We start from the raw sequence: 15,114 nt of genomic DNA on the forward strand, positions 1-15,114 counted from the left end.
TAATTTCTCGAAATTCTCATATCTCCGGTTGGACAGATCATCTAAAAAGAAAGTCTACGGCCCAGCAAAAACAGCACCCTCCCAGGTGACCCCATCAACCCTCCACTTGACGTTATCCGCTTCGAAATCCCCCCTGCTCCAACCCATACTACCTATCAAATCATCGCAGACAAACTCGCAGCAATGTGCCACGCCCACAAATTCGCTCCCTTTCCAGACAACAAACCACGCAAAATCCTTCGTGGTCTTGCTCCACATACCTTGCTCACGTTTCTTCTGAATAATTGGACTACCGCTCACGGCATACACGTTCCACGTTAACTTTGCGCTTATATTATCACCATCAGTGTAAGTTGGAATTACGCTGCTAATAGAGGAGCCCTGGTTCTCATGCTCCGTGTCCAGCGTGGTAAGTAATAATTCACCGAGGGTTGCTATATGTATTGGAATCCCTGGCCTAGGAAATGAGTCTGAAATTACTCTGGCTGTATGCGAATTTGCGACTGGTGCGCGATAGAATAGTCCGACTTCTACAACGCGACAGCCAATCGTATCTTTGAAACCAGGGAAGACTGAAGAGTATGCAGTAATCCATCCCCCGGACTCCTCGATTGGTATTGCGTCGACTAGATCATATCTCTGTCTTCTTTGCTCTCCTTGATCTGTAATAATGTCGCAGTAAAGGCCGGTAGTCTCTCCAATGCTTACAGGTAGTTGGTAGGAGAACTGTATGACCAGTTCTTGGGTTACTTTGACACCAAGCTTGAAGAGAGGACAGGAGAACTCGGGATAACCGCCCTCAAGTAGAGGTTCTGGAAGAGTTGCAGTGATGGAAAGAGACCAATTTCCTGTGTAAGCGAGTTTACTGGTGTACGCCCACTTTAAGACATCGTTCCTCTTGTGATGATAAGAAGGCAGGATCGATTGGGTTCCTAGGTGAACCCATGGCAAATCCAAGATTTTCTGGATTTGGTCAGTATTTGATAAGAAGTAGGTAAAACACCAAGATAGTCATGCCTCTCCCTTCAACCACAAGGCATTCCCAAAGCCTCGGTTGAAGTTGGTATAGAAATAATACTCAGAGCCGCTTTCTTTCACTTCTATATAATCTGCCAAGGGTCCAGGAACAGTAGGATCAGAAATCTCATCACCAAGCCAGAACCGTTTATCAATGGCCTGGAAATCCTTCCCGTCAAAATTCTCAAAGGTCCATCCAGGTGCAAACAACGCCGCTGATAGGCAATGATCCCGGATCGCTGCAAGCGCCTTTTAAAAAGAAAGATATCAGATATCACGTGCACGAGTGGTATCAACTACACAATATAAAGCGAACGAACCGTACCAACCCCAAACCCGCCGTCTCCCAGAGAGCCACGGCCGTAGCAGTCTATACCGGCATATATATCGGAAATCCGAAACATTGCACGAGCCATCGCTGCTGTATGATAAAGATCTTGTTCACGCCAGCCGTAGTTTGTGAATAATGAATCCGAGGCGGCGAAGAAGGGAGCATTGAGGAGGGTGAGGCCGTTCTGCCAGTGGACTTCATTGAGGATTGTGAGTGCATCGTACCTAAATTTTTAAATAAGACAAGTTAAAATCCGATGTGATACGGTCTCCAGCTTGCAAAGATATTGGCTAGAAAGATATCTCTATATAAAGACATGTGTATCCATGATGCGCACAGACTATACTCAGATAGCCAGCTTTAGAGTACCATTCATGCTAACGAGCGTAGAACGCTGGTAATATAAAACTGGTTACAGGAGTATGTACGGATCTCCACCCGGTAAGAGTATCGGGTTTAGTTCCGACCACATCTTATATCAGGAGAATCTACTCTGTAGTAAAAGGAAATCATAATCGACTGAAGAGATATATTTACCAAATGATCTCACTTTGGGGAATAAGTGCATGAGTAGCGCTCTTTAATTCTCTCAGAAAATTCTGCACTTGTAACGGGCTGAACTTTGTAGTGGGGAAGCTAGACTCAAAGTTTATCAACCAACCGTCAAAGCCATATGTTTCCGCTACCCTCGCGAGTTGAGTTGCAAATAGAAATTCACCCTCCGACCCCTTCTCTAATACTCTTGCAATCTCTTCCTTGCCGTCATCATTCTCCAACAGGAACGTTCCTAGGATTTTAATCCCATTGCGATGCATCAAGTTTATCCAAGACGCTGGTGGAATTGTGACCCGCTTGTGCGAGAAATACACGAATGTTGAGACATATTGGAGGTATTCTGTCGTGTAAACTGTATCGCTAAAGGGACAGCGACCTTGAGAAGATTCTGATGGGTGATAACCCCCCTTGAAGTCGTGGCATACCAAAACCCTCGGGACAGTGACTGCGGAGGCTTGTACTGACGGTAAACCCGATGCTAAGGTGGGGCGACGTTGAAGCGGGGTATTGGAGATATTGGTGAGATGCTTGAATGAAAGTTCGGGGTTCCAATCAGCGAGTTCCTGCATGGAGTCGAGATGGATAAAATAATGAGAAGCCATTAGGATTTCTCGCTACCAGGAATTCAATGGGGGATTTTTTTTGTACGTAGCTGCCTAGACCCCATATTATCGATGTGTTGTACTACCGCAAAAACATGACAAGGCCGGGCTGCAGGTGGGATAGGCGCTGAGCCTCAATCGCCAAAAGATGGTCTGAGCCGGCCCCTTAGTTATTGTCAGCCTACATGTAGAACCAATACATAACAGACTGCAGTCTGCAAGTGCCGAGCCTCGCTCACCTCCGGATCCTGTTGCATACGTACTCGCACCTACAATGGCCTTACCTACTTACATAATTTACAAACTGAATTCTGTCACTAGTTACGTATACTGTACGTAGTTGAGTACCGCAAAAACTCGAATAATTCATTAGCTCCGTGAGATCAAAGTTTTTTGCGGTAGTACGGTATTATATAATACTAGAGCCAGGGATTGATCGTTAGTATCTACATGCATACATGTATCTATCCTACGTTACTACATGTAGTTGATATGTAGCTGGCGGTATAATGTTGTCTTAGCCCCTTAATGGTAGAGGAGATCTCTGAGCATGAGCCACATCTTGGCACTAAAGTTTTTTTTAAAAGCTGTTCAATTCATGTCTTATGTACTCTTACTTTCGACTCGAGCCCTTCTGGCGTTTATTCTGTCTCAGAATAGGCAGCAATATCCGAGTATCGAATTATGGAGCCCACTCCTAGCTAGGAGATTTCGATAATCCCTTAGTCTGTCAATGCTCTTTAAAAGCCACAGCAAATCCGAGCATGTAAGATCACCGGCTGGAGATTAATTTGCCTGAAATACTAAAGGATAATCCATTGGGATTTCCATAATTTAGCTGATTAGGATAGGTCGAAAAGATGGTAGCCAGTTGTAAAGAAAATATTTAAACAGGTATTCTCCTTTACATTTTCGAAACCTGAATAATTATACTTCATGTGTATACGTACAGACTTACTGACTTAAGAGATAAACAAGATTTGCGTTTGGTAAAACCTAGGCCTGCCTATTACACAGTATTTAAATTTTGTTCGTACGTTCGACTCACACTAGACTCGCGTTTGGGGGTATGCCGAAGTTGGGGCAATGCCAAATTGCACTAGAACTCGACGTTGCAATCAACTACAGTACCTGTTTTCTCTCCCAAATAATCCTGTTCGGCATTCCCCCAACTTCGGCATACCCCCAAACGCGAGTCTACCTATTCATTTACCGATTATCAAAGATATCTGTGATTTGCTGCGCAGTGAGTCCTCCCGCACTGAGTATATCAATCCTAAATCGACTAGCTACTCAGCTCAGGGCTAGAGCAGCGCTTAATTCTTTAGTATACGGAGCTTTGCATTGGGCTTATGTACGTATTATATGCGATAATATAATGCTAATAGACCTAAACGAGACACACACGACTCAGGTTTCCGGGTTCAATCATGTTCACTCGAGATCTCGTGGTGCTTAAGTGTGCATCCTGTAGTAAGGATTTCTCATTGATTAGAATACGGAAGATCATGTCGAGATCGCACATTCGCCTTGTTGGGTCTTCTGTGTATCCCTTGGGCCGTCAGGCCGCCAATATAAATCGTGTAAGCTAGCTAGGAACTTGTAATAAAAGAAACACCTATGGCTCAACTCACTCTGATGGGTAGGTATGTCAACTTGTTCTCATTGGCAGAAATGGGCTTTTAGCTCAAAGGAAGCGGTAGTTTAAGATTTATCTTAATATTAGAGCGTATTTACTAACTGTTAATTCTGATAATTGATAATTCGCTACTCTCTAAAGCGATATCCGCAAGTGTCAATTTTGGACGGGGTTGCTTGCCAGGCTGTGAAATGCGTTAAAGGTACAAAATAAAGCATATCCCGTCAGCGTATATCACAGATAGCGTGAGGAATTATTAATTTAGATCTTTAGATTACCGGCCCAATCGCACCTTCCTTGTGCCGCTAGCCTCTGTGGAGGGGAAAAAGTGTCAATTATCAGAAATGACACCTGGTAAATACGCTCTATTGCCACCCAACTTGCAATTGACACACAAGCGCGCGCGCGCCGAGGTGAATCGATTAGTATAGGAAGAGGGGATAATATATCTTACGTTATTTTCTTATATATCGGATCTAGATCTTTCGAACTAGCAGCAAGCCATAAGTTAACTTCTATGTTTGGTTGGTTACATGTACTACATGGTACTTCACCTTTCACATCCAGCTGGATACATATGTAGCCCAGCCAAAACACTTTCAATTCTTTCCCACAACGAAAACTTTGGGATAAAAAAGCTAAGAGTATATATTCATCGAGTCGTAAATCTGGGATTTAGGCTTTTGCCAAGACCCCATACAAATTCGAGGTCTTGGCATATTTTTAAGAACAATCGAACGAAACGCTATGATCAATGCTACAGTGATTAACTTTGAAATTTAAGACTTCCAGGTGATTATACTGACTATTAGATTGTACTGTACTACATGTAACTTAAGTTGCTGGTTGTGTCCTTGTTGGTGCCAAGATTGTGGCTTATGCTAAGAGATATCTATAATATATATATATATGTACCATTCCTATCAATTAATTGCAGTATATCTACAATGCCACAGGTACAACCAGCATGTGCACACAAAATCTTACAGCTTTCCAACCAAAAAAAAAAACCAAAAACGCGTGCATATTATTGCTTATACCCTCCGAGAACTTCCACAAATTTTTCAAATTCAATAACCCCCAAAATTTAACCAAAATGCCACAAGAAAATTCAAAAAAATAATAATAAGGACAACCAGAAGCTGAAATATTTTTATAATTTTATTTCAAAGTCACAAATGGAAATTTGAAGTCATGGTAGCAGTTATGGTATTGCAAGAGGTGTTGCCCGCTGGTTGTGGTGGCATTAATGTAGATATTTACAGGGGTTTTCGAATTCCGTGGCATTGATTCTTTTACCGTTAATTGATCTCACAATTTCTGTCCCTCCATTATGGTGGCCAGACGAAATATCACGCCGAAAATATTATTCGACTAATTATTCTGAAGGCTACGCACTAGATATACGGGCTCACATGACTAATAATATTGTTGGCTTGACTGGTTATTGATTTGGGTTATTGAAATAAATCGTGTGACCTATTTATAGTTTAGTGGGTATATGTATGTATAACATGTACATACATGTACTTACTTATGTTTTCTCGGTAATCGTCCTCTTGGCTTTAATTTCATTAGTACATGTACTTATAAGTAACGGCTCTATTTGGCTAGATCACAAGAGTGTTGGGTCTACTCGGGAAAATCACTCTGTTTTGGTTCAGCTCGATTTACTGGAGCGGATTAGCTATCATATTAATTGGATATTTGCTTTATTTCCAAAAGTGCAGAGAACTTTACTTGTGCCAGCACTGGTATACATGGGGCTAGGCGTCGGTCGATAGGGGTGTGCAAATTTAAAAGCATTTCGAATGAAATGCATGTGCGTGGATAAAATTCGCCTCAGCTGAGGCGAGAGTCTCGCTACGCGTCTCCCCTAGATACGCAAGACCTAGGTCTCGAATTTTGGGTTTCAATTGTAAGGAAAAAAGGAGTTCATACACACGCATATAATGTGCATGATATTAATTGATGCGGTTCGATTATCCTAGCTACTTCAACGTACATACGTCGAAGCCTAAGAATATACCCTGATAATATGAGTTTATGCACCCATTCCGCCACGATTAGGGTCCAGTGCTTTGACATAGTCTATCACAAATCTTTATCTATTGAACTTCCTCGATTCCTCGCCGGTCTTCCTGCATAGCGGAAAGAACGAATCACGGTTGAACGGTTAGCACTGGCGCTCGATGGTGGTATACTGTCGTGGATTACACATCGAATGAATCCTCCTACCTACAATTTATTGCTCGGATGGTGGCTGCGTACTAACTAGATCTTCAGTCAATACAAAAATTGTGATACAGTCTAGCATGCAGTTTTGTGTCTGGCTTTTGCCCTCAGTTGGAGAAAAATAAATAATAATCATATACTGCATGATACAGGGGATGGCCGTGGATTTAAATACTATCTTCATCCGTCTCAAGTTTTATCAGGGTCCTATCGGTACGAATCCATAACGCCTCTACCGTGAGATGAGCGTACTACAGTCTTCAGAGGGCAACAGCATCAGCATCAAGTCTGAGCGCCCCAAGGTTCCCATTCCGCGCTGGGGAAAGTCAAAAACCGGTCAAGATATTTCTTATCATGGGAAGATTGAGAGAAGAAGGGTTACACATGCGTGTGAGCCCTGTCGAGAGAAGAAAACAAAGGTCTGTCCTAACATTCAACATTATGCTACTTGACATTTGTATAGTTTGGGAAACAGCTCCTATATGTATTCATCGAAATTTCTCGGGAGTTAGCTGACACTTGATATTTCATGTTTAATTTTACAGTGTGATGGAGGCAGGTTCGATTACCTGATCGGTGCGAGTGCTTTCAAGCTCCAATAATGGACAGCTTGGTAAATACGAAAACCAGGGCATTCATCACTAATAATCGCTCGGGGAATAACCAGCAGACCAATGTGTTACCATTGTCGAATATCCGGGATAGCATGTTACTATGGCGATGGAAAGAGGGAACGGGCAAGAAAGTGAGCATACAACCCTCCAGATCTCTGTAACCATCGTCTATTGTTGTAACAGGATGTTACGGACAGGATGTTACTGGGGATGGGCGGATTTGTCTCCTGGCCACAAAAACATCAGATGTCAAGGTTACAGCTGGACATTTTATTTGGACTAATACCAAATGATTCAGGAACCTGAGAACGCTCGAGAACAGGATTGTGGATCTTGAAGGTTTAATACAAGATATCCAGCCATATCTAAACAACGCTGGGAAGTTGGTAGTTAAGGAGATACTTGCACAGGTTACTAAACTACTAGAATATATACCCCCTCTAGACTAGACCTAACAGATAACAGAACCCAGTTCCATCGCCACCAAACAATGATTCTCCGGGGCAAGTATCTACTAGTAGTGATACAACAAGCAATTATCACTTCTCCCGGCGAGACTCCACAAACAGTCTAAGCCAATCATTTATGTCAACTGATATAGGTTCTGTAAGCCCAGTGGGCCGCCAAGTTAAGGACGTCCATACCGAATTTGTTATTAGCCGGGGTGAGCGTGTTGAAAGTGACAGCGATCCTGTTTGGGTATGTCATGGGGATGAAGGGCTCGAAAATGATGACAACAATGCGCCCGCCAGCAATCTTGGTTTAGTGCCTTCATATCGAACCACTGGGGCAAGTGCAGGTTGTATGGGGATGAGGACTTCAATTCAAAGAAATGCTCAAGGAATGTTTCACCACATGATCTCAAATAAGGCTACCTGAGCTAATAGTGCCTTCAATTCTAGACCTCTCAATTGGACATCGAGAAACACAAAGCCGTAGTCGTCAGGTAGACACATTTAGTCTTCCTCCCAGACTAGTGGCAGAAAGACTTATCGATTTATATTTCACCACCGTACACCCACTTTTCCCCATAATCTGCAAGTCGCATTTTATGATGCAGTTTAACAAGTATTACTGCTCATTGGAAAACTCATTAGAACCAATAGCCTATCAAAATTCGAGAAAATGGCTTACAATTTTGAATCTCGTATTTGCAATTGCTGAAAAATATCTCCAGCCAGAATTGAGCATGAACACCAGTGGTCAGGGAAGAGATGCAGATTACTTCGCCAGGTCGAGAATCTTAGGAGCTTTGGACGGAGGCTCTGTGTTTCAGATACCTGATTTAGGGAAGATTCAAGCTTTGGGGTTGACAGGCATGTACCTGCTTGCCAGCATTCAAACAAATCGGTTTGTTTCCTTAGTTCTATAGATTGTATCACGAATGATGCTTACTGCATACGCATACAGCGCATGGAACGTTGCTGGCCTAGCTATACGATTAGCCCATGGAATTGGCCTACACCTACGTGGAGATAGTGTTTCAGGCGATTTAGAAGCAAAAATGCGCGTTCGCATCTGGTATTGTCTTTATTGCCTCGAAACCACCCTGTGCCTTATTACCGGACGTCCTTGTGCCATTCAAGATAGGATTTGCAGTGCGCCGTACCCATCAGCCCTAAACGATGAGATATTGCCAGCTCAATACAGTGACGTCGCAGTGCTTGATGCGTATTTCTCCAAACACCAAACGCTTATGGCCATTTCTGCGGATATGCTGTTCATTCTATATTCTGAGAAGAGTTTTCGCGATAAAAGTTGGTCTCAAGTACAAGACCTGATAGTAAGACTGTCAACAAGCTTACAAAATTGGAGGATTCAATTGCCACTTGCCCTCGATTTCTTCAAAGAAGAGACTGATACGGTTTTCAGGCGTCAGGTTAGTACTAGTACTCCATTGAATATATCACTACTCTTGAATATATATAGCTGTCCAGTGAAAGCTTATCTTCCGACAGAGATTAAACCTAGCTTTTCAGTACTATACAATTCTTATGCTCACCAACAGGCCATGTCTCTCAAAGACTTCCGCTCGTAAAGATAGTACGCCTAACGAGTCCCTGGAGTTTAGAGAATTCAGCAAAACGTCAGCAGAAACATGTATCAACTCCGCCCGTGCTATCATTCATCTGATTGTCAAGGAGTACAGAAGTCAGGATCTAATTCCCAACTCGCCGTGGTGGTGCCTTATACATCACCTCATACCCGCAAATAAGATTATTATGCTAGAGATGGCCGACGAAAATCTACATACCCCCGAATATAGAGCTGCTTTACTTGAAGACTGTAAAATGGTGCTTGTTTGGCTGAGGAGTATGTCAAAAGTGAACGCGGCCCTCCGGAGACACAGCTTGGAGCTTTCAGACCAGCTCAAACAAGTCGTGCCTGGAATCGATGCACAACTTGAGGAAGAAATAGTTGAATCTGGGACTCAAGACGTTACAACTCAATCTATTTCATCTTCTGCGGAGTATACAGCTTCTACTTTACCTCAAGCTACGGGATTCGGAGATATGCGGTTTGACATATATGGAAAGACCTGCTACACTACCGAGTATCAATACTTCAATTCTGCGAGCGCATTATTATGTTCTTCGTCGTACCAACCAGATCGAGACTCGATAATGATCGAATCACCTAGTTCAGGACATTCCCGTCCACGAAATAGCCCCCGGGTTGATAATATGAGTTTGTGGCTAGATACATAAGGCACGTCACGTATTATTTCTTAGTGGATGGATAATCGTTTGGGCACGATTTTTCTTAATTTCTTTTCTGTGACAAACATACACTTGTTATGGTTATTTCTTCTCGGAGCGTTTCTTTCGTCCTATTACCGTTGAGATCTTGTGCGATTTTAGTTTGTAGTAACTATCATGTATGATCATTCATATCACTCAATCTATGGATTTAAGATAACGAATTCGATTTGGTTTGAAAGCTATCCCAGTAAGAACTAAAATATTTTAAAAAAACCTAAACGCCATAACCTCCTTTTTGCATAGACCTCATCTCAGGCCCTTTTCTTTAGAAGCTCGGACAGCTTCCCATAGTTGTGTGTTATCTCCTTTTTCTTCGTCGGGTAAATCAATATCCGCTTTTTCGTTATCCTCTTTACCCTCTTCGGCCTCATCATCATCATCGTCTTCGTCCGCTTCGTCCTCCCTACTCTCTTCTTGACTATCCTCATTATCATCGTTAAGGGGCGTAACTTCTTTCATATATTTCTCTAACTCCTTCCATTGCTTTTTTGAGAAACCACTGGCCTGTACCTCAATATCCAACTTTCCAACCCTCTTCACGTCGCTCCAATGCGGACCATCATCATCAGAAGTGTATCTAAACCTTCGCTCGAAAAAGGTCTTGATGCACTGTACATCACGATCGAAGTAGTCTTTCGCGTTGGGATGGTCTGTGCTGATCATCTGAGGGAAATCAATGACGATAGGCTTTAAGCTATCCTCATAGACAAGAATGTTAAACTCGTTGAAGTCACCATGAATCAGTCCCATCGATGCAAATCTTAGGATTAGCTCCATGAGCGATGAATAGAGCGTTGAGGGCTCGGAAACAGTGGAAAGTTGACGGAGGGGAAAGGCGTCTATTAATTCCATAACAATGCAGTGGCGAGCTTGATCAAGCGGGGTAGGAACCGGAAACCCGTTTTCGTGAAGAATCTAGAAGAAAGCTATGGGTTATCGTCGCTTTGGGAACAAAACAGGGAGTAGAAAATACCTTCATGAAGGCATATTCTTTCAATGCTGCCAATCTAGACATGTACATCCAACTTCCTGAGTTTCGGTTCCGAAGATAATCCCGGTTTTCTTTTACTTTCCTGAAAGATATTCTTCCAAGACGATGTATCTTCAAGACGTGTTGCTTCCCCGTGTCATTCGCAACCACGAAGATATCAGACTCCTTTCCGATGCCAATCTGGTTACCGACCGAGTAAACCGTCCTCCGCTTGGAAAACGAGTGTAAGGCTAAATAATCTAATCCGCCATAGGTCAATCTGTATCCATCATCTAACCAAGTTAGTTTGAGACCATTCTACACAAAGTCCGATTTAGCGTGGAACAAACATTTTGCGTTTTTGACCTTCGCGATCAGTCCAACCTTAGCAATGGCAGAGATAGATTTATTTACACCACTAGCACCGCGCAAACCCGAGATTTGGGCTATCAAAGGTGTTGGGACGACCTCATGATTCTTGCTGCCCATTTCAACCTACAATCACCCACCGTCAGTCACTCGGGATGGATTGTTATAAGAGGCCCAGGAAACCGACAGCTGTAAGGACACGCCAGTCCTCGGAACTAAGGTACCGCATTGCATGAGTATCGAGTTTCATATTTTCGTGACTTATTTGAGATCAAATCTTCGTGTCGTTTGTCGTGATGTCTAGTGGGTGTCGGCGGGGTCAAGGTTTTTTTTATTCTTGCCAGGATCTAGCAGAGCCTCATTAAGCCATAGAAACCTAACCCTGATAATCTTGGTTTGAGTCCTAGCGCGAAACAGATAGAGCTCAAATATCATATGATCATGCGTCTGGGGCATATACATACATGTATGCGTGGGACCGGAGGCCCTGGAAGAAACCAAGGTAGGAGATTACCTGTATAGAGCGAATCTCTTTATAAGTCCTCCATTACTTGATCGTAGCTGTAGATGCCAAATATAAACTGATAAGGTGCATTATCTGTTTGCATCAGTTTTTAAAGTACCTACATACTTTATACTGTGCATGGGATGCAAACGGGCGGGAAGCGAGATGGTAACTTTATTTCAACGCCATGCATATGCACAATGTCAATCACCAAAGCGTGGAAACCCTTGCTCACTAACATAGAAATAGTCTCAGAAAGGGTCAGAGTCGGCTAGTGTAACCAATGAGCCAGTTCAAGTTAAGCCACATCATAATTTATAGTCGACTCGGTCCTTTGAGAAATAAAACTTGTACACCTAGAGCCTTTGATATTGGCTAATGAAAGGGCTCGAGGTAGCGTTCAATTGTAAAAAAAAAAAAAAAAAAAAAAAAAAAAAAAAAGATTTTTTTCTGTAAAGTGTTGAGTATGAAGCGTTACAAGTGGGGAACAGCTATACTCAGTTGTACTGGGCGTTTCAAAAGGAAAAGAATTTCCAATCGCCTGAATTGTTCCTGCAGCCACCATAACTCGTTATATCTCCTAAAAAATGGATATCTTCAGGTTGAGCCTGCTTAAGTCAGGCCTGATCATTACCCCGAGCCGGCTTGGGCTTGCTAGATATAAGGTTTACTCTGAATGAACCCAATGCTCGAGGCGGCTCGTCTCTGCCCACAGTATCTGAGGCTAACTGAGGCTGAGGCTGAGACCAATAATACATTGGCAAACTACATGTAACTACATGTACATGTAGCTGTAATAATAAACCGTGATCGATAGATGTAGCTTAAAAAAAACACGAATTGTAAAAACCCGCTAATTACCTCAGTAGGATACACGATGGCACCAGTTACAATGTGGGCCAGACTTTGGTTTCCTATTCTTCATATTCTAGTGTGCTCTTTGAGTTACACGGGAAATGTTTGTTATTAAAACACCAAAAATACTTTGTCTTGCTAAATTTACATTACGATCAGGATCTAGCTGAAAGTTTTCCTCAACTCCTAAATAGCCGCAAACCATCCATCTCAATATCTTTTTCTTCCGCGTCTTCTTCATCTTCATCGACCTTGACCTTTTGGCCCAACAAGCTAGAAAACAGCTCACTAAAACAGAAATAAACATTAGTATCTGGGTTAATAGTGGTCGAGGAAATAAAAATAATGAATCATACTCAATCTGTTGTTCATGCCAGGTATTGTTTTCCAAGGGAGCCATGAAGTTTTGAATCTTCTCTTGCACCTGATATCGCAATTTTCTTCCTTTACTCGCTTTTGTATCCACGACCTTTTTCTTCTTCGAATCACGCATGGCGGTTGTCCATGTTATCGCGCCTGCTCCTGCTCCCGCCCCGCCATCTACCATTCGTCGATCTACCAGGGCCTTAAGGAGAAGTTGATAGAAATCCGCATCGTCAAAGATCTCTGGATGCTCGGCTTCAGTACATCCAGGCGCCATCGATCGTGGGGTACGAGTACGGATAATCAACCGGTCTTGATCATAGCTAAGTGTCTCATTGATTGAGGCAACAAGGGAACGATGGGTGGAAGCAGCGTTATTTAATTTCTTTCCAAGGTTAGCCGTGGAAACGCCTTGAGTTTTTCCAGACCATTTATCAAGTGTCGTTTCCCGCCAGGGCGCAGCATCGCGATCGAGTTGATGTATTTTGGTCGCAAGAGCTTCAGTAGTGGTGTCGACGGTATCCTCGTCATCACGTTTTCGTTTGTTGCCAGTTCGAGAATCAGAGAGGTCACAACGGAGATCATGAAGTATGTTCCATAACTTTAATGCGGCACCTTCAGCAGCTTTCCATGATTCTGGCTCGGCCGGAGTCTCTGGTAGGGAATTTGTAGATATTAAAGCCTTTTGGAGCTTGATACGAATACTGAGGAATGAGTCGAAAGTTTTCTACTACTTATTAGCATAGAGTTATCGCCTTTGGAGAAGGATATAATATTATTACTTGTTGTTGCCGAACGGCAGAACCTTTGTCTGCGTCTGCTTTTGCTGCTTTAGAGATGCTCTTAACCACATTCCTAGAAGTTTTTAGAAATTAAGTCGAATCATAATATTAGGGATTTCATACTTTTGCTCTTCGGCCATCATTTTTCGCAGTTGCGCTCTCCGGGCGATCTCTTCCTCTTGATTATCTTCATCCTCACTTTCATCTTCATCATCTTCCTCTTCATCATCTTCCTCTTCATCATCTTCCATTTCAATGTCTTCCTCATCAGAGTTTTCATTCCCATCCTCTTCATTACTTTCCTCCTCGTCATTATCTCCATCAACTTCATCGTTTCCCTCGTCTCCAGAACTTTCCCCGCTGGAACCTGCGGCACCGTTCATTTTTTGTATTGTAGTACTTCCCCTGAATTTGAAGCTAGCGAACTTCTCTTCCTCACTCCCTAATGCATCGTCGCTATCAATTTCGTCATCTTCGCCGCTGAGTGGTGTACCGTCCCGGATATCGTCCTCGCTGTTGAGTTCGACACCCCCAGTTGATTCAGCGTCTGATTTTTCGTCCTCTTCGTCTTCGGAATCCGCGGAATCTCGCGATTCTTCGTCTTCATTACTGTCGTATAGCTTATCGCGACTCACTTTGGCCCCGTTGTATTTTGGGTCCAGTAATACAGGATGCCCTTTTCGCAATTTGCTCTTTCTATTTCATTGTTAGGCCTCTAGGCAAAAATGTAAATAGATAATATCGATGATATGAATTTATTTGTACCCTACGGCAACATAATGTTCCCTTCCAGTATGTTCTCCCTCGTTTTCACTACCTTCGGAATCATCGCTACCTTCACCATCCCATTGCTCTTCCTCTAGAGCCTCTGGATCGAAGTCTAGGTCAAAGCTTGTAAGTAACTATAAATATGCGCAGGAATTGGTTTGATAGATTTATTTACCAGTCGGAGCAGGATTTTCCAGTAATGCAAGCTGCTCGGTTAATGAGAGCGCTGATCGGGGCTTTGTTGAAGGCATTGTGATGAACGTGGGTTGGGAATAGATTGTCGAACTGGAAAAAAAAAGGTGAATCCTGATACCCTTGGCGACAAAAAGTTGAGCCGCACTATGCATGTAGCCCATGACAGGGACTCCGTCTTGGCATGGCCTCCATGCTCGTAACGACCGGGGGTGCTAACGATTCATCTAGCTTGGGTCGAGTTATAACGATTTTGATGGGACTAGGTCTTCGACCAGTCATAATGTAGGTCGTATCAATGGCAGGAGAGGCGATTCTAGTAGAAAAAGATACAGACTTTTCTCAGGTTTCTCATAACTTGATGATACGACCCCGGGAGAGGATACGACCTAGGTCATTATCTTTTACGACCCATGGGTTCCCGACCCGGTCCTAACACTGACCGGTCGTTACCTGATACATGACTACATCATGTAGAGCAGCTACGTACCCATTCAATCTCACACCTATATACGTATACCGGGTGAGTACATGTAGACACTCGCGCACCTGGGT

General features: G+C 43.0%; 4 protein-coding genes across 4 annotated transcripts; 1 reads left to right on the forward strand and 3 right to left on the reverse strand.

Moving 5' to 3' along the window:
* Nucleotides 1-54: 54 nt before the first annotated feature.
* Nucleotides 55-2,505, reverse strand: H6S33_010431 (uncharacterized protein; the record flags this gene model as incomplete). Its single annotated transcript, XM_044841816.1, has 6 exons — nucleotides 55-133; nucleotides 270-289; nucleotides 364-963; nucleotides 1,018-1,266; nucleotides 1,338-1,572; nucleotides 1,886-2,505. The coding sequence occupies 6 exons, from the start codon at nucleotides 2,503-2,505 to the stop codon at nucleotides 55-57; spliced, it is 1,803 nt and encodes a 600-aa protein (XP_044697574.1).
* A 5,992-nt stretch (nucleotides 2,506-8,497) lies between these two features.
* H6S33_010432 (uncharacterized protein) lies at nucleotides 8,498-9,701 on the forward strand (the record flags this gene model as incomplete). Its single annotated transcript, XM_044841817.1, has 3 exons — nucleotides 8,498-8,872; nucleotides 8,952-9,079; nucleotides 9,143-9,701. The coding sequence occupies 3 exons, from the start codon at nucleotides 8,498-8,500 to the stop codon at nucleotides 9,699-9,701; spliced, it is 1,062 nt and encodes a 353-aa protein (XP_044697575.1).
* A 300-nt stretch (nucleotides 9,702-10,001) lies between these two features.
* Nucleotides 10,002-11,344, reverse strand: H6S33_010433 (uncharacterized protein; the record flags this gene model as incomplete). The annotated part of the gene is made up of 4 exons (XM_044841818.1): nucleotides 10,002-10,670; nucleotides 10,729-11,018; nucleotides 11,076-11,220; nucleotides 11,282-11,344. The coding sequence occupies 4 exons, from the start codon at nucleotides 11,342-11,344 to the stop codon at nucleotides 10,002-10,004; spliced, it is 1,167 nt and encodes a 388-aa protein (XP_044697576.1).
* Nucleotides 11,345-12,633: 1,289 nt separating this feature from the next.
* H6S33_010434 (uncharacterized protein) lies at nucleotides 12,634-14,618 on the reverse strand (the record flags this gene model as incomplete). The annotated part of the gene is made up of 6 exons (XM_044841819.1): nucleotides 12,634-12,742; nucleotides 12,811-13,544; nucleotides 13,600-13,672; nucleotides 13,723-14,295; nucleotides 14,365-14,479; nucleotides 14,543-14,618. The coding sequence occupies 6 exons, from the start codon at nucleotides 14,616-14,618 to the stop codon at nucleotides 12,634-12,636; spliced, it is 1,680 nt and encodes a 559-aa protein (XP_044697577.1).
* Between the last annotated feature and the right edge of the window lie 496 nt (nucleotides 14,619-15,114).

This window comes from Morchella sextelata (assembly GCF_020137385.1).
Source record: "Morchella sextelata strain SCLS chromosome Unknown scls_4, whole genome shotgun sequence".
In the NCBI taxonomy this organism is placed as follows: Eukaryota; Fungi; Ascomycota; class Pezizomycetes; order Pezizales; family Morchellaceae; genus Morchella; species Morchella sextelata.